This window comes from Oncorhynchus kisutch, linkage group LG27 (assembly GCF_002021735.2).
Source record: "Oncorhynchus kisutch isolate 150728-3 linkage group LG27, Okis_V2, whole genome shotgun sequence".
NCBI classification, from domain to species: domain Eukaryota; kingdom Metazoa; phylum Chordata; class Actinopteri; order Salmoniformes; family Salmonidae; genus Oncorhynchus; species Oncorhynchus kisutch.
In genome coordinates, this window is record NC_034200.2 from 42,699,363 (window position 1) to 42,723,612 (window position 24,250).

Here is a 24,250-nt window from a genome sequence, read left to right on the forward strand (position 1 = left end):
ATGTGTATGTGACAAATAAAATTAGATTTGATTTGATTTGGTCTAAGGCACTGAGGGAAGCCAGTTGAGGCGTCACTACAGCCTCGGATTCAATCCCAGGCTTTGTCGCAGCTGGCCGTGACCTGGAGAACCATGAGGCGGCGCACAATTGGCCCAGCGTCGTTCGGGTTAGGGGAGGGTTTGGCCCAGCGTCGTCCGGGTTAGGGGAGGGTTTGTCTGGCAGGGATTTCCTTGTCTCATCGTGCCCTAGCGACTACTTGTGGTGGGCTGGGCACCTGCAAGCTGACTCTGGTCGTCAGTTGGACAGAGTTTTCTCCGACACACTAGTGCGGTTGGCTTCAGGGTCAAGAAGCAGTGCGGCTTGGCAGGGTTGTGTTTCAGAGGACGCATGGCTCTCGATGAGACAAGATCGTAACAAAAAATTTGACACCACGAAAATGGGGTAAAAAATAAATAAATCGCAGCAACAGTAACGACAGCAGCAACAGCAGCAACCGTAACAGCAACAGTAATGACAGCGGCAACAGTAGTAGCATTAACAACAGCAGCAACAGCAACAGTAACAATAGCAGAAACAGCAGTAGCATTAACAACAGCAACAGTACCAGCAGCAACAGCAACAGTACCAGCAGCAACAGTAACAGTAACAGCAGCAACAGTAACAGTAGCAACAGTAACAACAACATAAGAGTATAGAAAGCCATGATAATGAAATGGACATCGACCACTGAATCTCTTCAGCAAGTGTGTGTGTGTGTGTGTGCACATGTATGACTGAATATTCTTGCCCACCTTCTTCATGGTGCCCAGCACCTGGCAGATCTTGAATATCTCGTCCACCTCGCTGTTTCCAGGGAACAGAGGTCTGAGTGTGTAGAGCTCTGCCATGATGCAGCCCACTGCCCAGATGTCTATAGGAGAGCTATAGGACTGTGACCTCAGGAGAACCTCAGGGGCGCGGTACCTGGGGACGGGAGGAGACAGGAGGATCTGTCAGACTACAGAGCCGAGACAGGTTTGTGTCGAGGCACAGAGATCTGGGAAGAGTACCAAAATATTTCTGCAGCATTGAAGGGCCCCAAGAACACAGTGGCCTCTATCATTCTTAAATGGAAGACGTTTGGAACCACCAAGCTGGCCACCTGGCCAAACTGACCAATCAGGGGAAAAGGGCCTTGGTCAGGGAGGTGACCAAGAACCTGATGGTCACTCTGACAGAGCTCCAGAGTTCCTCTGTGGAGATGGGAGAACCTTCCAGAAGGACAACCATCTCTGCAACACTCCACCAATAAGGCCTTTATGATAGAGTGGCCAGACGGAAGCCACTCCTCAGTAAAAGGCACATGACAGCCCGCTTGGAGTTTGCCAATAGGCACCTAAAGGACTCTCAGAACATGAGAAACAAGATTCTCTGGTCTGATGAAACCAAGATTGAACTCTTTGGCCTGAATGCCAAGCATCACGTCTGGAGGAAACCTGGCACCATACCGACAGTGAAGCATGGTGGTGGCAGCATCATGCTGTGGGGATGTTTTTCCGCAGCAGGGACTGGGAGACTAGTCAGGATCGAGGGAAAGATGAACGGAGCAAATTACAGAGAGATCCTTGATGAAAACCTGCATCAGAGCGCTCAGGACCTCAGACTGGGGCGAAGGTTCACCTTACAACAAGACAACAACCCTAAGCACAGCCAAGAAAACGCAGGAGTGGCTTCGGGACTGAATGTCCTTGAGTGGCCCAGCCAGAGCCCAGACTTGCAAAAAAACAATTTTTTTAGAATAAGGTTGTAACGTAACAAAATGTGTAAAAAGTCGAGGGGTCTGAATACTCTGTATACACACACACACACACACACACACGTTATTCCTGTCCTGTGTCTTGAAGGGATTGCGATGAGTCAGAATCATTTAATCCCTGAGCTCTAAATCCCATGCCAGATGAAATGACCAAGGCATGTTACAACAGCTTTATAGACAGGCAACAGTATAGACCACGTAGGTTCAGCCCCACCTCACATGCTGCAGAGATCTGCCTTTGTCAGACAGGCTTTAAACTCACTCAGTAAACCACTTGAAGGTCAGAGGTTCACCATGTGTATCTGAACTAACAGCACAAGCTCTGAAATGATCTCTGCTGCTATTTGATGTGGTTTTGTTTCTCATGTGATCTTCTTATTGTATTTTATTTATCGTTATAATTATTATCCCAAAATATATTTTTTAAAAGAGGCGAAAAGTTCACCAGAAATATACTGGCGTAACTCAGAACCCACTGTTACAGTACGTGCTATACAGTACCAGTCAAACGTTTGGACACACCTACTTATTCCAGGGTTCTTTTTTTTTTTTTTTTACTATTTTCTACATTGTAGAATAATAGTGAAGACATCAAAACTATGAAATAACACACGTGGAATCATGTAGTAACCCAAAAAAGTGTTAAACAAATCAAATTTGAGGTTCTTCAAAGTAGCCACCCTTTGCCTTGATAACAGTTTTGCACACTCTTGGCATTCTCTCAACCAGCTTCATGAGGTAGTCACCTGGAATTCATTTAAATTAACAGGTGTGCCTTGTTAAAAGTGAATTTGTAGAATTTCTTTCCTTTGTGTTTGAGCCAATCAGTTGTGTTGTGACAAGGTAGGGGGTAAACAGAAGACAGCCCTATTTGGTAAAAGACCAAGTCCATATTATGGCAAGATCAGCTCATATAAGCAAAGAGAAACGACAGTACATTACTTTAAGACGTGAAGGTCAGTCAATCTGGAAAATTTCAAGAACGTTGAAAGTTTCTTCAAGTGCAGTCGCAAAAACCATCAAGCGCTATGATGAAACTCCTCTCATGAGGACCGCCACAGGAAAGGAAGACCCAGAGTTACTTTGATATAATTAACTTTCTACCACTACTAAAGGACACCAATAATAAGAAGAAACTTGTTTGGGCCCAGAATCACGAGCAATGAACATTAGACCAGTGTAAATCTGTCCTTTGGTCTGATGATTCCAAATGTGAGATTTTTGGTTCCAACCGCCGTGTCTTTGTGAGACGCAGAGTAGGTGAACAGATGATCTCCGCATGTGTGGTTCCCACGTGAAGCACGGAGGAGGTGTAATGGTGTGGGTGTGCTTTGCTGTTGACACTGTCTGATTTATTTAGAAATCAAGGCACACTGAACCAGCATGGCTACCACAGCAATACGCCATCCCACCTGGTTTGGGCTTAGTGGGACTATCATTTGTTTTCAACAGGACAATTATCCAAAACACACCTCCAGGCTGTGTAAGGGCTATTTGACCAAGAAGGAGAGTGATAGAGTGCTGCATCAGATGACCTGGCCTCCACAATCACCCGACCTCAACCCAGTTGAGATGGTTTGGGATGAGTTGGACAGCAGAGTGAAGGAAAAGCAGCCAAGAATTGCTCAGTATACATGGGAACTCCTTCAAGACTGTTGGAAAAGCATTCCTCATGAAACTGGTTGAGAGAATACCAAGAGTGTGCAAAGCTGTCATCAAGGCAAAGAATCTCAAATATATTTTGATTTGTTTAACACTTTTTTTGGTTACTACATGATTCCATGTGTTATTTCATAGTTTTGATGTCTTCACAATTATTCTACAATGTAGAAAATAGTTTTTTTTAAATAAAGAAAAACCCTTGAGTGAGTAGGTGTGTCCAAACTTTTGACTGGTGTGCAAATCAAACATCTTACCATCTAGTTGAGACGTATTCAGTGTAGGGAGGCTGGGAGCGTATCTCTCTGGCCAACCCAAAGTCAGCTATCTTCACCAACTCTGGACCCATACAGAGCAGGTTCTCTGGTTTAATGTCACGGTGAAAGTAACCTGGGGAGACAGAGCAGGGTCTCTGGTTTAATGTCACGGTGAAAGTAACCTGGGGAGACAGAGCAGGGTCTCTGGTTTAATGTCACGGTGAAAGTAACCTGGGGAGACAGAGCAGGGTCTCTGGTTTAATGTCACGGTGGCAGTAACCTGGGGAGACAGAGCAGGTTCTCTGGTTTAATGTCACGGTGGCAATAACCTGGGGGGACGGAGCAGGTTCTCTGGTTTAATGTCACGGTGGCAATAACCTGGGGGGACGGAGCAGGTTCTCTGGTTTAATGTCACGGTGGCAGTAACTTGGGGGGACGGAGCAGGTTCTCTGGTTTAATGTCACGGTGGCAGTAACTTGGGGGGACGGAGCAGGTTCTCTGGTTTAATGTCACGGTGGCAGTAACCTGGGGGGACGGAGCAGGTTCTCTGGTTTAATGTCACGGTGGCAGTAACTTGGGGGGACGGAGCAGGTTCTCTGGTTTAATGTCACGGTGGCAGTAACCTGGGGGGACGGAGCAGGTTCTCTGGTTTAAGGTCACAGTGGCAGTAACTTGGGGAGACAGAACGTATTGACACACTTTTATCATAAGAGCATTTGATGAGAGGGAACTGTTGAATATCAATCACAGCTTCCCAATTCAGTTAAATCCCATTCTATCCAAAGTGTGCACTTTTTCTTACACGAATCCAATGCCTTCAAATGGAGTGAACGAACAAGTGCACACTTCGGGGTAAAGGGGGATAATCAGAGGTGCTGTTCAATTATCTCAAGATCATAAAGACTCTACAACCCACCAGACACACTGAAGACAAACTTTAAAGTAACAGGAGGGAAAATGAGAGAGAAGAAGACTCTTACCATGTTTTATGTACAAACGCTAGGCCAGTCAGAACTTGGAAAATAATGTTTCTTATTTCATTCTCAGAAAACAGCCTGTCTTCTCTGACAACGGCGAGGAGGAGGAAGGAGAGAAGAGGATAGACAGATAAGGAAAAGAACGCAGAGAAAACTGTGTCCTCCCCGACGGAGAGTGATACCAACAGCCACGGCCATGACGGATTGACTGAATTAAGAGAAATAATGGAGGTGCTCTCGTGAAAACCTTGAATATAGTCTGCTGTCCCTGGCCTGGTGGACGTTATCATCAACAGTGGAGTAGTCATATTAATTTCATTTAACCTTTATTTTATCAGGGAGTCCACATTGAGTGTAAGGCTTATTTTTCAAAGTGAGCCGAGCAATTTAAGAATAATCCCAATCCTCAATACGGAGGTCTTCCATCAACTGGCCCATTACCATACCATTCCAATATTTAGCCCATACCATGCCCATATCTAGTCCATACCCATACCAAGCCCATATCTAGCTCATACCCATATCTAGCCCATACCCATACCAAGCCCATATCTAGTCCATACCCATACCAAGCCCATATCTAGCCCATACCCATACCAAGCCCATATCTAGTCCATACCCATACCAAGCCCATATCTAGTCCATACCAAGCCCATATCTAGCCCATACCAAGCCCAAACCCCATATCTAGCCCATAACATGACCCATATCCATACCAAGCCCATATCTAGGGGACACCCATATCTAGCCCATAACCATATCTATCCCATATCTTGGCCATAACCATACCAAGCCCATAACCATATCTATCCCATATCTCGCACATATCTAGCCCATACCCATATCTAGTCCATGTCTGGCACGTAACCATATCTAGCCCATGCCCATACTAAGCCCATGCCCATATTTAGCCCATACCCACATCTAGCCCATACCATGCCCACATCTATCCCATACCATGCCCATATCTGGCCCATTCCCATACCAGGCCCATACCCATACCAAGCCCATATCTAGCCCATACCCAAACCAAGCCCATATATAGCCCAAACCCAAACCAAGCCCATATATAGCCCAAACCCATACCGGGACCCATATCTAGCCCTTATCCATACCAAGCCCATATCTAGCCCATAACCATACCAAGCCCATAACCATATGTAGCCCATATATAGCCCATACCCATATCTCGCCCATATATAGCCCATACCCATACCTTGCCCATATCCATATCTATCCCATACCTCGCCCATACCAAGCCCATATCTAGCCCATACCCATATCTAGCCTATGCCCATAACAACCCATACCATACCATGCCCATATCTAACGCATACCATGCCCAAACCTAGCCCATACCAATCCCATGCCCATATCTAGCCCATACCATATCCATATGTAGCCCATACCCATATCTAGCCCACACCATGCCCATACAGTGGGGTAAAAAAGTATTTAGTCAGCCACCAATTGTGCAAGTTCTCCCACTTAAAAAAATGAGAGGCCTGTAATTTTCATCATAGGTAGGTACACTTCAACTATGACAGACAAAATGAGAAAAAAAATCCAGAATATCACATTGTAGAATTTTTCATGAATTTATTTGCAAATTATGGTGGAAAATAAGTATTTGGTCACCTACAAACAAGCAAGATTTCTGGCTCTCACAGACCTGTAACTTCTTCTTTAAGAGGCTCCGCTGTCCTCCACTCGTTACCTGTATTAATGGCACCTGTTTGAACTTGTTATCAGTATAAAAGACACCTGTCCACAACCTCAAACAGTCACACTCTAAACTCCTCTATGGCCAAGACCAAAGAGCTGTCAAAGGACACCAGAAACAAAATTGTAGACCTGCACCAGGTTGGGAAGACTGAATCTGCAATAGGTAAGCAGCTTGGTTTGAAGAAATCAACTATGGGAGCAATTATTAGGAAATGGAAGACATATACAAGACCACTGATAATCTCCCTCGATCTGGGGCTCCATGCAAGATCTCACCCCGTGGGGTCAAAATGATCACAAGAACAGTGAGTAAAAATCCCAGAACCACACGGGGGGACCTAGTGAATGACCTGCAGAGAGCTGGGACCAAAGTAACAAAGCCTACCATCAGTAACACACTACGCCGCCAGGGACTCAAATCCTGCAGTGCCAGACGTGTCCCCCTGCTTAAGCCAGTACATGTCCAGGCCCGTCTGAAGTTTGCTAGAGAGCATTTGGATGATCCAGAAGAAGATTGGGAGAATATCATATGGTCAGATGAAACCAAAATATAACTTTTTGGTAAAAACTCAACTCGTCGTGTTTGGAGGAGAAAGAATGCTGAGTTGCATCCAAAGAAAACCATACCTACTGTGAAGCATGGGGGTGGAAACATCATGCTTTGGGGCTGTTTTTCTGCAAAGGGACCAGGATGACTGATCCGTGTAAAGGAAAGTATGAATGGGGCCATGTATCGTGAGATTTAGAGTGAAAACCTCCTTCCATCAACAAGGGCATTGAAGATGAAACGTGGCTGGGTCTTTCAGCATGACAATGATCCCAAACACACCGCCCGGGCAACGAAGGAGTGGCTTCGTAAGAAGCATTTCAAGGTCCTGGAGTGGCCTAGCCAGTCTCCAGATCTCAAACCCATAGAAAATCTTTGGAGGGAGTTGAAAGTCCATGTTGCCCAGCAACAGCCCCAAAACATCACTGCTCTAGAAGAGATATGCATGGAGGAATGGGCCAAAATACCAGCAGTGTGTGAAAACCTTATGAAGACTTACAGAAAACATTTGACCTCTGTCATTGCCAAAAAAGGGTATATAACAAAGTATTGAGATAAACTTTTGTTATTGACCAAATACTTATTTTCCACCATAATTTGAAAATAAATAAATTAAAAATCCTACAATGTGATTTTCTGGATTTTTTTTCTAATTTTGTCTGTCATAGTTGAAGTGTACCTATGATGAAAATTACAGGCCTCTCTCATCTTTTTAAGTGGGAGAACTTGCACAATTGGTGGCTGACTAAATACTTTTTTGCCCCACTGTATGTAAAATGATTAATACTGCCCCCTAGTCACAAAAGGTTAAGGGAATACCAGATACAGTTGAAGTCGGAAGTTTACATACACTTAGGTTGGAGTCATTAAAACTAGTTTACATACACTTAGGTTGGAGTCGTTAAAACTAGTTTACATACACTTAGGTTGGAGTCGTTAAAACTAGTTTACATACACTTAGGTTGGAGTCATTCAAACTAGTTTACATACACTTAGGTTGGAGTCATTAAAACTAGTTTACATACCCTTAGGTTGGAGTCATTAAAACTAGTTTACATATACTTAGGTTGGAGTCATTAAAACTAGTTTACATGCACTTAGGTTGGAGTCATTAAAACTAGTTTACATACACTTGGGTTGGAGTCATTAAAACTAGTTTTTCAACCACTCCACACATTTCTTGTTAACAAACTATAGTTTTGGCAAGTCGGTTAGGACATCTACTTTGTGCATGACACAAGTCATTTTTCCAACAATTGTTTACAGACAGACTATTTCACTGTATCACAATTCCTGTGGGTCAGAAGTTAACATACGCTAAGTTGACTGTGCCTTTAAACAGCTTGGAAAATTCCAGAAAATTATATCATGGCTTTAGAAGCTTCTAATATGCTAATTGACATCATTTGAGTCATTTGGATGTGTACCTGTGGATATATTTCAAGGCCTACCTTCAAACTCAATGCCTCTTTGCTTGACATCATGGGGAAATCAAAAGAAATCAGCCAAGAACTCACAAAAAAAATTGTGGACCTCCACAAGTCTGATTCATCCTTGAGAGCAATTTCCAAACGCCTGAAGGTACCACGTTCATCTGTACAAACAATAGTACGCAAGTATAAACACCATGGGACCACGCAGCCGTCACACCGCTCAGGAAGGAGACGTGTTCTGAACGCACTTTGGTGAAAAAAGAGCAAATCAATCCCAGAACAGCAGCAAAGGACCTTGTGAAGATGCTGGAGGAAACAGGTACAACAGTATCTATATCCACAGTAAAACGAGTCCTATATCCACATTAAAAAAAAGTCCTATATCAACATAACCTGAAAGGCCACTCAGCAAGGAAGAAGCCACTGCTCCAAAACCACCATAAAAAAAAGCCAGACTATAGTTTTCAACTGCACATGGGGACAAAGATCGTACTTTTTGGAGAAATGTCCTCTGGTCTGAACAAAAATAGAACTGTTTGGCCATAATGACCATTGTTATATTTGGAGGAAAAAGGGGGAGACTTGCAAGCTGAAGAACACCATCCCAACCGTGAAGCACGGGGGTGGCAGCATCATGTTGTTGGGGTGCTTTGCTGCAGGAGGGACTGTTGCACTTCACAAAATAGATTGCATCATGAGGCAGGAAAATTATGTGGATATATTGAAGCAACATCTCAAGACATCAGGCAGGAAGTTAAAGCTTGGTCGCAAATGGGTCTTCCAAATTGACAATGACCCCAAGCATACTTCCAAAGTTGTGGCAAAATGGCTTAAGGACAACAAAGTCAAGGTATTGGAGTGGCCATCACAAAGTCCTGACCTCAATCCCATAGAAAATGTGTGGGCAGAACTGAAAAAGCATGTGTGAGCAGAGAGGCCTACAAACCTGACTCAGTTACACCAGCTCTGTCAGGAGGAACGGGCTAAAGTTCACCCAATTTATCGTGGGAAGCTTGTGGAAGGCTACCTGAAACATTTGACCCAATTTAAACAATTTTAAAAAGGCAATGCTACCCAATACTAATTGAGTGTATGTAAACTTCTGACCCACTGGGAATGTGATGAAATAAATAAAAGCTCAAATAAATCACTCTCTACTATTATTCTGACATTTCATATTCTTAAAATAAAATGGTGATCTTAACTGACCTAAGACAGGGATTTTTACTCTGATTAAATGTCAGGAATTGTGAAAAACTGAGTTTAAATGTATTTGGCTGAGGTGTATGTAAACTTCCGACTTCAACTGAACAAATATTCCCCTGTAGGTGCACTTTAAAACACACACCTTTATTTAAAAAACTGATCAGATGACTCACCTGATGGTATAGTTTAAACATGGACGTAAACACTAATGCTCAAAATCATTATTTATTTATTTATTTATTTTTTCTCCCAGAAATGATTCTTAGGATGTTAAACCCGTTGCCTTACAAAGAACACTTGTCTTCCAAAAATAGTTATTCTTCCGTAGAACCCGATTGTTCCTCAAAGAACCCTTTGTTGGAACTTTTTTTCTCTCGCTAAGAGTGTAGCCAATACATGGTCTATTGCTTGAATAGTTATGAACAGCATTCCTTTCAAAGATAATTTTGACAGGTGGATAATATTGTATGTGACTACAGCGTTGGGCAAGCGTTCAGAATCGACTACGAGTAGACTATGCATTGTGATCATATTGTAGCGAAGGGAGAGGCAGGGATGCAAGCCCAGGTCGCTGGAGTGAAAAGGAAAACACCCTACACATCGCGCCAATAGGGTTAACCCACTCGGTGGGAATTTAACATGGATTATCCTGGATCGCTACAATATTCAGTCTCAGTGTCTCTTGTACCTTCAGTGAGAGGTCTCTAGCTGGGCTGGGGAACCTACCATGTTTATGGATAAAGGAGAGTCCCTGTAATATCTGAAACAGCATGTTCCTGATCACTGACTCAGGGAACAATCTCTGTCTGGAAAGATGAACATCAATACATTCACATTTTAGTCATTTAGCAGATGCTCTTATCCAGAGCGACATACAGTCAGTGCATTCGGGCTAACCGAGCTAGGTAAGACAACCACATATCACAATCCTTGTAAGTAAAACTTTCCTCAATACATGACGACTCAATCAGATCATACATACATAGGAACGTTCACAGATAAAAGGTCTCATTTCAACAACTACTGATCAATTTACATCCATCTGAACTGTCCAATTAGTAACATACTATTAACAAACGCCTATTTCCTGAAAATAACTAGTAACAAACTACAATTAAACTGGTTATAGTTTCTCATTATTTGATTGATAATATTGATGATTGATTGATCCTACCTGTCCTTCATCAGCTGGTAGAGGTTTTCCTTCATGTACTCAAAGACAAAGTAGAGGTGGTCATTCTCTCGGATCACCTCCTTCAGCTTCACTACATTGGCATGGCTCAACTTCTTCAGAGACTGGAAACGTAAAACATACACATTGCTTTGTATGGAGTGACATTAGCTAATGTACAATATATGTCTACTCTTACGTCAAATGAGAAAGGTGGGTAAATGTCAGATACACAGAACTAAAATCTGGAGTAATTGCATCAGATGCTACATTTAGAGTATGTTATGTAAAGTTTACTAAGAGGTTGTAATGGCTTCACATTGTTTTCTGACAGGAGAGATTACTGAGAGGTTGTAATGGCTTCACATTGTTTTCTGACAGGAGAGATTACTGAGAGGTTGTAATGGCTTCACATTGTTTTCTGACAGGAGAGATTACTGAGAGGTTGTAATGGCTTCACATTGTTTTCTGACAGGAGAGATTACTGAGAGGTTGTAATGGCTTCACATTGTTTTCTGACAGGAGAGATTACTGAGAGGTTGTAATGGCTTCACATTGTTTTCTGACAGGAGAGATTACTAAGAGGTTGTAATGGCTTCACATTGTTTTCTGACAGGAGAGATTACTGAGAGGTTGTAATGGCTTCACATTGTTTTCTGACAGGAGAGATTACTGAGAGGTTGTAATGGCTTCACATTGTTTTCTGACAGGAGAGATTACTGAGAGGTTGTAATGGCTTCACATTGTTTTCTGACAGGAGAGATTACTGAGAGGTTGTAATGGCTTCACATTGTTTTCTGACAGGAGAGATTACTAAGAGGTTGTAATGGCTTCACATTGTTTTCTGACAGGAGAGATTACTGAGAGGTTGTAATGGCTTCACATTGTTTTCTGACAGGAGAGATTACTGAGAGGTTGTAATGGCTTCACATTGTTTTCTGACAGGAGAGATTACTGAGAGGTTGTAATGGCTTCACATTGTTTTCTGACAGGAGAGATTACTGAGAGGTTGTAATGGCTTCACATTGTTTTCTGAAATGAGAGATTACTGAGAGGTTGTAATGGCTTCACATTGTTTTCTGACAGGAGAGATTACTAAGAGGTTGTAATGGCTTCACATTGTTTTCTGAAATGAGAGATTACTGAGAGGTTGTAATGGCTTCACATTGTTTTCTGACAGGAGAGATTACTGAGAGGTTGTAATGGCTTCACATTGTTTTCTGACAGGAGAGATTACTGAGAGGTTGTAATGGCTTCACATTGTTTTCTGACAGGAGAGATTACTGAGAGGTTGTAATGGCTTCACATTGTTTTCTGACAGGAGAGATTACTGAGAGGTTGTAATGGCTTCACATTGTTTTCTGACAGGAGAGATTACTGAGAGGTTGTAATGGCTTCACATTGTTTTCTGACAGGAGAGATTACTGAGAGGTTGTAATGGCTTCACATTGTTTTCTGACAGGAGAGATTACTGAGAGGTTGTAATGGCTTCACATTGTTTTCTGACAGGAGAGATTACTGAGAGGTTGTAATGGCTTCACATTGTTTTCTGACAGGAGAGATTACTGAGAGGTTGTAATGGCTTCACATTGTTTTCTGACAGGAGAGATTACTGAGAGGTTGTAATGGCTTCACATTGTTTTCTGACAGGAGAGATTACTGAGAGGTTGTAATGGCTTCACATTGTTTTCTGACAGGAGAGATTACTGAGAGGTTGTAATGGCTTCACATTGTTTTCTGAAATGAGAGATTACTGAGAGGTAATGGCTTCACATTGTTTTCTGACAGGAGAGATTACTGAGAGGTTGTAATGGCTTCACATTGTTTTCTGACAGGAGAGATTACTGAGAGGTTGTAATGGCTTCACATTGTTTTCTGAAATGAGAGATTACTGAGAGGTTGTAATGGCTTCACATTGTTTTCTGACAGGAGAGATTACTGAGAGGTTGTAATGGCTTCACATTGTTTTCTGACAGGAGAGATTACTGAGAGGTTGTAATGGCTTCACATTGTTTTCTGACAGGAGAGATTACTGAGAGGTTGTAATGGCTTCACATTGTTTTCTGACAGGAGAGATTACTGAGAGGTTGTAATGGCTTCACATTGTTTTCTGAAATGAGAGATTACTGAGAGGTTGTAATGGCTTCACATTGTTTTCTGACAGGAGAGATTACTGAGAGGTTGTAACAACTCTGTAGGTGTAGGAGTGGGTCATACGGCAGTTCAGCACTCAAAGAAGGGGATTTATTAACTCAAAAACGATTCACAGGTCGCTTGGGGAACCATGTCCCAAAAGCTTGTTCTCACTCAAAAATAGTGAAAATAGTGAAAATCAACAGCTGGCCCTTATGGCAGTACCTGAACATCAGCGTAAATCACTGGGGAAGATATGATTTTATCCCAGGGCAAAGAGAGCGTCCAACTTTAGGCATTGGGGTTCTGGCTGGTCCAAATGCGACAGAGCTTAAAGTTTAAAAAATGTCATGGTGGTTTTAAATTGCCTTAGGATACATTTTAAAATGGCAGCCTATATATTGCACTGCGTCCCTGGTCAAAAGCAGTGCGCTATAGTGAGCAGGGTGCCATTTCAGATAGTGGTTCCTGTCACGTGTGTGTGTGTGTGTGTAAATGAGTATACCAAGGCACAGCGTGCATAGAGTTCCACATGTTCTTTAATAGTCAAACTTACGACAAAACAGGGACATAACAAACGTGCCGTCACGGAGCGCAACAAAGCACTAACCAAAACAATATCCCACAACCCAGGTGGGAACAATAGAGAACTTAAATATGATCCCCAATTAGAAACAACGATTATCAGCTTCCTCTAATTGGGAACCATACCAAGCACACCAACATAGAAATAGAAGAGAAAAATACTAGAACACCCCCCTAGTCACGCCCTGACCTACAATACCATAGAGAACCAAGGGCTCTCTCTGATCAGGGCGTGGTAACAGGTTCCTACCTTGACTTCTCGTAAGTTCATACACTCATCCCACGAGTAGAACTTCCTCTTCATCCTGAGAGAACAAATAAAACACATTTAATCTAAGAGCCTAAAGATCCTTGAGAAGTTCAATCTAATGATATACTTGTAACTATGGATGTTCCAGATGTTTATAGAAACATGCCCCGATCAGAAGGCCTAGAAGCCCTCTCCCACTATCTAGATAAACGCCCTTAAGGTCTGCTGCCTCATTCTGTTTTTTTTTCACATTAACCCAAAATGGCGTTATCTAGGTACTATTTTCAATATGCTGGCTCCTAAAAAAAAATAATGTAAATACCAGGGAACAGCGGTCGCAATTATAAAATGGGGATTATGCTAATTTGTGTATGGGTTTCTGGCAAGAAAAAAAATCATTTACATATGCTGTCTCTAAAGCGGTTTTTTTTTCTAATATTGTCCTGTGGTGCCGATACGTTGACGATATTCTGGTAGTCTGGAGGGGCACAGAGAAGGACTTGAGTAGATTTTTGTTCTATGACAACTCTACTAATACACATTAAGTTCAATTTAAATACCATGCCCACATACAGGTTCATCATTGAGGCATACTGGAGCATTGTGCTTCCTCTGTCAATTTCCTCAACCTCAATGTTTTTAAAAAGGTGATATGCTTGAAACTACTACTTTTCATAAACCTCTCAGTAGGAACACGCTCCTAAGCTATGACAGTAATCATCCTAAACCTCTAAAAAGTAACATTCCCAATGGTCAATTCCTTGGACTAAGGTGAAACTGCAGAAAATCAAATGACTGAGACAAAAGCTGAAATAATGAAAAAGAGGAGGCTACAGTGATAGTCCCCTCGCCGTGGACCACGGCTACAGTGATAGTCCCCTCGCCGTGGACCACGGCTACAGTGATAGTCCCCTCGCCGTGGACCACGGCTACAGTGATAGTCCCCTCGCCGTGGACCACGGCTACAGTGATAGTCCCCTCGCCGTGGACCACGGCTACAGTGATAGTCCCCTGTCATGACGTTGCCCTGTTGGTGAGGTTTATGACCTCCATAAATAGCTTTTCCCCCTTTTCTCGCTCTACTCTACAGAATGGACTCTTTGAAAGCTCTTTGTTAACAGAGAGAGAGTATGGGAACATCAAAAGGTTGGGAACGGAACCATATTTCAGTAATCCAACCAGTAGAAAGTATCCGTTGGTACTTAAAGAATATGATGTCAGATCAGTTGGCATCTGAGACGTTATATCTGATGATAGGACGACAAACTGTATCTTGGAAAGTCTACACATTCTAGTTATCAGATTCACATGGAATTGTTGTTCAATTTAAATGTTTAAATATGAAACTATTTGTGAAAAAATTTAATGTAATTTTAGTTTTTAAAATGAGAGAATTGTTTTCATAAGTAAAATATGCTCACTCAGAGGCCACACCCACGCGAATAGGCATTAGTTGTAAATGAACCAACCCCTTTTCTACATTTCTATAAGAGCCCCCCGTGACCCAATTCACGGCGAACTAAACAAACCTCAGCATGAGCTCTAGTTGTGAATGGTTGAACGACTACAACCTAACAAAATTAACACTGTGTTCCCGATGACGTGAGGATTGATGTCCATACGTATAAAAGGGGGATTTGTAGAGGTGACGATCGCCACGCTGGAAGGATGAATTTCGATTATACCAGCCAGAATATAGCATGAGCTCATAGTATGGCAACTTGGTATGAACTTTTGAACTCTTTTTCACTAAAGAAGTGATAACTCAACGTCTATGATGTATCAGCAGCAGCTGTAAAATGTGAGTGGCCTAGGGAAGGACAGACAATCTCTTCAGAACGACAGGGTGCTACAACGTATCCATTCTACCACACGACGACAGACTACAACGTTTCCACCCAGAAATATTCTTCAAAGGACAAGGGAGATCCCTGCTGGGCAACCCAGCCCTCCATCTTCGACCAATCTATCGAAGCACAGCTCAGAGTAAATATATTTCTTGCATTTTCCTTTTCCGAATGGGCGGTTATTTAGAATGCATAAGATTCTGTATTTACGATAGCACAGCTTCATAATGTCCGATAGAGACCCAATCCTTCTTTTCCTCAGTCCTCCCGCTCTTTCATTCAAACCCAACCCCCTTTCCTTGTGTAACCAGCCATCAAATCGGTTCCATCCACTAGGGACATTTTCTTAATTATGACATAATTAGTAATCAATGTATGATCCATCTTGTGTATATGTAATTCTGTGTGATTACTTAGTTATTTAGTAAATAAATAATTAAACTAAACAATTAAATAATTAAACAAAATAAATAATTAAACTAACTATTGCTGATTCAACTTGCTAGCCAGGGTTCGTGAAGATAACCAAGAATTTTACGACGTTCAGATGAGACTGAATAAGGTGACGATTAATAATTGACAGCTACTGATATAAAAGATTACCAGGTCTTTAAGAGTTTATTCTGAAGACAACAGCTCTATAAAGATTCTTCCGTGGTGCCCCAACTTCCTAGTTAATTACATTTACATGATTAGTTTAAGCAGGTAATATTAATCAGAGAATTTATTTGATAAAATAGCAAGTCATATATCACTTAATCTATAGTAAAACACATGACACCCCTCGACATGGAACACGGCTATAGTGATAGTCTCCTCGACATGGCTCATAAGCGAGCACGAGAGAATGATAAAGCCACCCTCACAGAAACAAGTGTGATCCTCAAACAGCGGCACATTCTCCAGAGTAACCCCTCGCTCCACATTCTCCAGAGTAACCCCTCGCTCCACATTCTCCAGAGTAACCCCTCGCTCCACATTCTCCAGAGTAACCCCTCGCTCCACATTCTCCAGAGTAACCCCTCGCTCCACATTCTCCAGAGTAACCCCTCGCTCCACATTCTCCAGAGTAACCCCTCGCTCCACATTCTCCAGAGTAACCCCTCGCTAAAAGGCCTTTGTGTCTAACCCTCCCCTGATATGCTTTAGGACGGGGTCGCAACATCAGACACCACGTCGTGCACAGTGTGCACGTATGGGGAGGAGTCTGGAACGTATGGAGAGGAGTCTGGAACATATGGGGAGGAGTCTGGAACATATGGGGAGGAGTCTGGAACGTATGGGGAGGAGTTTGGAACGTAATGGGGAAGGGTCTGGAACGTAATGGGGAAGGGTCTGGAATGTAATGGGGAAGGGTCTGGAACGTAATGGGGAGGAGTCTGGAACGTATGGGGAGGAGTCTGGAACGTATGGGGAGGAGTCTGCAACGTATGGGGAGGGGTCTGCAACGCATGGGGAGGGGTCTGCAACGCATGGGGAGGGGTCTGGAACGTATGGGGAGGAGTCTGGAACGTATGGGGAGGAGTCTGGAACGTATGGGGAGGAGTCTGGAACGTATTTTTTATTTATTTATTTTTATTTTACCTTTATTTAACCAGGTAGACAAGTTGAGAACAAGTTCTCATTTACAATTGCGACCTGGCCAAGATAAAGCAAAGCAGTTCGACAGATACGACACAGAGTTACACATGGAGTAAAACAAACATACAGTCAATAATACAGTATAAACAAGTCTATATACAATGTGAGCAAATGAGGTGAGAAGGGAGGTAAAGGCAAAAAAGGCCATGGTGGCAAAGTAAATACAATATAGCAAGTAAAACACTGGAATGGTAGTTTTGCAATGGAAGAATGTGCAAAGTAGAAATAAAAAATAATGGGGTGCAAAGGAGCAAAATAAATAAATTAATTAAAATTAAATACAGTTGGGAAAGAGGTAGTTGTTTGGGCTAAATTATAGGTGGGCTATGTACAGGTGCAGTAATCTGTGAGCTGCTCTGACAGTTGGTGCTTAAAGCTAGTGAGGGAGATAAGTGTTTCCAGTTTCAGAGATTTTTGTAGTTCGTTCCAGTCATTGGCAGCAGAGAACTGGAAGGAGAGGCGGCCAAAGAAAGAACTGGTTTTGGGGGTGACTAGAGAGACACCTGCTGGAGCGTGTGCTACAGGTGGGAGATGCTATGGTGACCAGCGAGTTGAGATAAGGGGGGACTTTACCTAGGAGGGTCTTGTAGATGACATGGAGCCAGTGGGTTTGGCGACGAGTATGAAGCGAGGGCCAGCCAACGAGAGCGTACAGGTCGCAATGGTGGGTAGTATATGGGGCTTTGGTGACAAAACGGATTGCACTGTGATAGACTGCATCCAATTTGTTGAGTAGGGTATTGGAGGCTATTTTGTAAATGACATCGCCAAAGTCGAGGATTGGTAGGATGGTCAGTTTTACAAGGGTATGTTTGGCAGCATGAGTGAAGGATGCTTTGTTGCGAAATAGGAAGCCAATTCTAGATTTAACTTTGGATTGGAGATGTTTGATATGGGTCTGGAAGGAGAGTTTACAGTCTAACCAGACACCTAAGTATTTGTAGTTGTCCACGTATTCTAAGTTAGAGCCGTCCAGAGTAGTGATGTTGGACAGGCGGGCAGGTAGCGATCGGTTGAAGAGCATGCATTTAGTTTTACTTGTATTTAAGAGCAATTGGAGGCCACGGAAGGAGAGTTGTATGGCATTGAAGCTTGCCTGGAGGGTTGTTAACACAGTGTCCAAAGAAGGGCCGGAAGTCTACAGAATGGTGTCGTCTGCGTAGAGGTGGATCAGGGACTCACCAGCAGCAAAAGCCACCTCATTGATGTATACAGAGAATGCCAGAGGTCCGGACAGCAGACCCTCCGATTTGACACACTGAACTCGATCAGAGAAGTAGTTGGTGAACCAGGCGAGGCAATCATTTGAGAAACCAAGGCTGTCGAGTCTGCCGATGAGGATGTGGTGATTGACAGAGTCGAAAGCCTTGGCCAGATCAATGAATACGGCTGCACAGTAATGTTTCTTATCGATGGCGGTTAAGATATCGTTTAGGACCTTGAGCGTGGCTGAGGTGCACCCATGACCAGCTCTGAAACCAGATTGCATAGCAGAGAAGGTATGGTGAGATTCGAAATGGTCGGTAATCTGTTTGTTGACTTGGCTTTCGAAGACCTTAGAAAGGCACGGTAGGATAGATATAGGTCTGTAGCAGTTTGGGTCAAGAGTGTCCCCCCCTTTGAAGAGGGGGATGACCGCAGCTGCTTTCCAATCTTTGGGAATCTCAGACGACACGAAAGAGAGGTTGAACAGGCTAGTAATAGGGGTGGCAACAATTTCGGCAGATAATTTTAGAAAGAAAGGGTCCAGATTGTCTAGCCCGGCTGATTTGTAGGGGTCCAGATTTTGCAGCTCTTTCAGAACATCAGCTGAATGGATTTGGGAGAAGGAGAAATGGGGAAGGCTTGGGCGAGTTGCTGTTGGGGGTGCAGTGCTGTTGTCCGGGGTAGGAGTAGCCAGGTGGAAAGCATGGCCAGCCGTAGAAAAATGCTTATTGAAATTCTCAATTATGGTGGATTTATCAGTGGTGACAGTGTTTCCTATCTTCAGTGCAGTGGGCAGCTGGGAGGAGGTGTTCTTATTCGCCATGGACTTTACAGTGTCCCAGAACTTTTTTGAGTTCGTGTTGCAGGAAGCAAATTTCTGCTTGAAAAAGCTAGCCTTGGCTTTTCTAACTTGCGTTCCGTCAGTAGATCAGTGGGGTTCCGTGTGGTAGAGGGGATTAATCCAAATCACACAACAAAAATAAAAACAATAGATATAGTTATAGAGGCCCAAGAAGAAAACATAATAATAAAAATAAATAAATTGTCCGATTGTCTATTCAGATAGCAGCCGGTAAGACAGCTAACGGTTAGCAGGCCGCAGATGGGCGTTCAGGTAACGTCGCGACGGAGGAGCCAGCCGGATCTCCTTCGGGTAGATAACGTCGGCAGTCCAGTTGTGAAGGCCCGGTGGGGCTCCGCGTAGGCAGTAAAACGGGTCCGGATAGGTGACTGCAGCCCAGGAGTGATTGATGGAACTCAGGAGTGATTGACGGAGCTGGCTAGCTCTGGAATAATTGATGTTTGCTCCGGAATCGACGAAGGCCGATAGTCACACGGATAGCAGCTAGCTAGCTGTGAGATCTGGGTATGAATGTCCAGAGAGCAGTCGAAATCCAGGGACATGGAGAGAAAAATTCGTCCGGTATGTTCCGTTCCCGAGCCGCGCCGTACAGAACTGGCGATAGATTTTCGAGCTAAAGGATAGCTGATGACCACAAACCGTGGTTAGCTGAATACTAACGATTTGCCAGTAAAGGAGCTAACTAGCTTCTGAACTAGCTTCTGATTAGCTTCTGGCTAGTTTCAGGCTAGCTTCTTGGAGGATTACAGATTTGAGGTAAATAATACTTTTTTATAAATATAAATTGGTGAGGCGGGTTGCAGGAGAGTGTTTTGAAGATGAGTTGATGGAAAATAAAATGTATGTGAAAAAAGATATATATATACATATACACATATATACATATACATATATACACACAGGACACGACAAGACGAGGACAAAAGACGTCTGAACTGCTATGCCACCCTGGCTGAGTCTTGAATAATCATCATACTCTTGCTTGAATAACCGGTGTAGTTGCTACTACTGACAGTATTGATATTATTGACACGTTCGATTGACATGACGAGTGGGACACTCCCCTGGAAGGGTGTATAGATGCCTTTTTCCTACTCAATGCTCTGATGAAGATAAATCAGATTTATGCAGAAACAGAGGGCTCCTTTTTCTTTCTTCTCCCAGATAGTCACCAGCTGAAGTATCCTGAGGAAAGGAATGATAGTCACCAGCTGAAGTATCCTGAGGAAAGGAATGATAGTCACCAGCTGAAGTATCCTGAGGAAAGGAATGAAAGTCACCAGCTGAAGTATCCTGAGGAAAGGAATGAAAGTCACCAGCTGAAGTATCCTGAGGAAAGGAATGATAGTCACCAGTTGTAGAGCCCGAGGAAAGGAATGATAGTCACCAGTTGAAGTATCCTGAGGAAAGGAATGATAGTCACCAGTTGAAGTATCCTGAGGAAAGGAATGATAGTCACCAGTTGAAGTATCCTGAGGTATGATCGTCACCAGCTGAAGTATCCTGAGGAATGATCGTCACCAGCTGAAGTATCCTGAGGAAAGGAATGATAGTCACCAGTTGAAGTATCCTGAGGTATGATCGTCACCAGCTGAAGTATCCTGAGGAATGATCGTCACCAGCTGAAGTATCCTGAGGAAAGGAATGATAGTCACCAGTTGAAGTATCCTGAGGAAAGGAATGATAGTCACCAGTTGAAGTATCCTGAGGAAAGGAATGAAAGTCACCAGCTGAAGTATCCTGAGGAAAGGAATGATAGTCACCAGTTGTAGAGCCCGAGGAAAGGAATGATAGTCACCAGTTGAAGTATCCTGAGGAAAGGAATGATAGTCACCAGTTGAAGTATCCTGAGGAAAGGAATGATAGTCACCAGTTGAAGTATCCTGAGGTATGATCGTCACCAGCTGAAGTATCCTGAGGAATGATCGTCACCAGCTGAAGTATCCTGAGGAAAGGAATGATAGTCACCAGTTGAAGTATCCTGAGGTATGATCGTCACCAGCTGAAGTATCCTGAGGAATGATCGTCACCAGTTGAAGTATCCTGAGGAAAGGAATGATAGTCACCAGTTGAAGTATCCTGAGGAAAGGAATGATAGTCACCACCACCGCAGCCTCCCACCACCCCCACAGCCTCCCACCACCCCCACCACCTACCACCCCCACAGCCTCCCAACACCCCCACAGCCTCCCAACACCCCCTTCACCCATGCCCTCACCTCTTGATGGCCACCAGTTCTCCAGATTCGTTGCTCTTGCCCATGAGCACGCTGCCGAAGGTCCCGTCCCCCAGCTGTCTCATGGTGGTATAGCGGTTCATCTCCCACCGCGGGGCCGCGTTCCAACCCTGCTGCTGCTCCTTCAGCGGAGAGTGGGTAGGAAAGCGTTACAACGTAGCAAATGGAGCCCTATTCTCTATATTGCACTGCTTTGATCAGGAAGAGAGCTACATAGGGAATTGGGTGTCATTTGGGATGTTGCATACTGTATACAGTGCATTTGGAAAGTATTCAAACCCCTTTGACTTTTTCCACGTTGTTACATTACAGCCTTATTCTAAAAATCGATTCAATTGTTTTTTTCACCTCCCTGACCAAGGTCCTTGTCCCCCGATTGTTCAGTTTGGCCGGGCGGCCAGCCCCTGGAGGAGTCTTGGTGGTTCCAAACTTCTTCCGTTTAAGAATGATGGAGGCCACTGTGTTCTTGAGAACCTTCAATGCTGCAGAAATGTTTACGTACCCTTCCCCAGATCTGTGCCTCGACACAATCCTGTCTCGGAGCTCTACGGACAACTCCTTCAGCCTCATGGCTTGTTTTTTTGCTCTGACATGCACTGTCAACTGTGGGACCTTTATATAGACAGGTGTGTTCCTTTCCAAATAATGTCCAATCAATTGAATTGACCACAGGTGCACTCCAATCAAATTGTAGAAACGTCTCAAGGATGATCAATGGAAACAGGATGCACCTGAGCTCAATGTTGAGTTTCATAGCAAAGGTTCTGAATACTGATGGAAATAAGGTATTTCTGTTTTTTAATTATTTTTTAAATAATAATCCCTTTGTCATTATGGGGTATTGTGTGTAGATTGACGAGGAAGAAAATGTATATAATCCATTTTTAGAATAAGGCTGAAATGTTGCAAAATGTGGAAAAAGCCAAGGGGTCTGACTATCAGCTGTTAAGGAGATTATTATTCCTTTTCCTGTTCTCATTGTCGGAGTGGACACGTTGTTTGCAGAGAGCACAACTTATGGAACACAAGGATTTGGTTTATTTCATTCCATCTACGAGTTTTTTTCACTTCAATTCAATTTAGTCATTGTCTTTAGTTTGGAGCGCTCTTGTGAATGTTGAGTAAGAACGAGCACACATAGAAGTAGACCTATAGACTACCTGATGACACATAGAAGTAGACCTATAGACTACCTGATGACACATAGAAGTAGACCTATAGACTACCTGATGACACATAGAAGTAGACCTATAGACTACCTGATGACACATAGAAGTAGACCTATAGACTACCTGATGACACATAGAAGTAGACCTATAGACTACCTGATGACACATAGAAGTAGACCTATAGACTACCTGATGACACATAGAAGTAGACCTATAGACTACCTGATGACACATAGAAGTAGACCTATAGACTACCTGATTACACATAGAAGTAGACCTATAGACTACCTGATGACACATAGAAGTCGACCTATAGACTACCTGATGACACATAGAAGTAGACCTATAGACTACCTGATGACACATAGAAGTAGACCTATAGACTACCTGATGACACATAGAAGTAGACCTATAGACTACCTGATTACATAGAAGTAGACCTATAGACTACTTGACTACCTGATTACACATAGAAGTAGACCTATAGACTACTTGACTACCTGATTACACATAGAAGTAGACCTATAGACTACCTGATGACACATAGAAGTAGACCTATAGACTACCTGATTACATAGAAGTAGACCTATAGACTACCTGATTACATAGAAGTAGACCTATAGACTACCTGACTACCTGATTACACATAGAAGTAGGCCTATAGGCTACCTGGCCTGCGTGAAAACAGAGGCATAATAATGTGCCCATTTGGGGATCTGATAGTGTTTCTGATTGGTTAACGCCCCACCACCAATGAGCTGTGGAGCTTCTCAATGTTTTCTTCACCTCAAACAGAAAGTGAACGAAGTCTGTTTTTCCATCCATTGAAAATGTCAATAGTTCCTCAATGTATTTGAAAGATGTTTCCAGCTCTCTCCCTTTCGATAACCACTCAGCGTGAAAGGGAACAATGTCATGCTCTGATCCAGTGGAAACACCATACAAATAGTCCTACCTGATTACTTCTTATCAGTGCTCTGATCCATACAAATAGTCCTACCTGATTACTTCTTATCAGTGCTCTGATCCAATAGATACACCATACAAATAGTCCTACCTGATTACTTCTTATCAGTGCTTGACTTGGACTGAAATAAGTTCTGGTAATCATTTTGGTTGCTGGTACTGTTTATATTTAGGTGTTCCACAATACTGTTGAGCTGATATTCTATAAGAGGAACAGGAGCTCAAGCAGTAGAAAATGTGAGGTGTTGATACTCAGCTCCGCTGGGCTCCTGCCCAAGTAAAGCACTGCTTCTTATCACTAGCGCAGATAGCCTACAGCAGTGTCTGTCCCGAGCTCGCTGGCGTGGGAAATTGAGGACCCCGAATATTTTATACAATGTTTCAAGTTTGTTGCATTTTTTAGATTTGGATAGAATTTTGATTATCCACATGACAATGATTTTGAGATATTATAAAATAAATTAAACTGTTCCACAAAAATGTGCAAATGAAAACCAAAACTGTCACGCAGATCAGTGGTCAGATAAATTGACATTCCACATGAGAAAAGGTTGCCGACTTCTCTTGTAGCCTATTACTGGCAA

The 24,250-nt window shown here is 43.0% G+C and overlaps 1 protein-coding gene across 2 annotated transcripts in view; it reads right to left on the reverse strand.

The window, feature by feature from the left end:
* The window catches only part of LOC109879705 (serine/threonine-protein kinase MAK), a 52,123-nt gene that overhangs the window by 20,014 nt on the left and 7,859 nt on the right, over positions 1-24,250 (reverse strand). For both annotated transcript variants that reach the window (XM_020471870.2, XM_020471872.2), the window contains exons 2-7: positions 21,514-21,653; positions 13,740-13,794; positions 10,775-10,896; positions 10,327-10,406; positions 3,713-3,845; positions 793-964 (exon numbers count right to left, since the gene is read on the reverse strand). In XM_020471870.2, the coding sequence (XP_020327459.1) occupies positions 793-964; positions 3,713-3,845; positions 10,327-10,406; positions 10,775-10,896; positions 13,740-13,794; positions 21,514-21,653 (702 nt within the window). The remainder of the gene's footprint in view (positions 1-792; positions 965-3,712; positions 3,846-10,326; positions 10,407-10,774; positions 10,897-13,739; positions 13,795-21,513; positions 21,654-24,250) is intronic.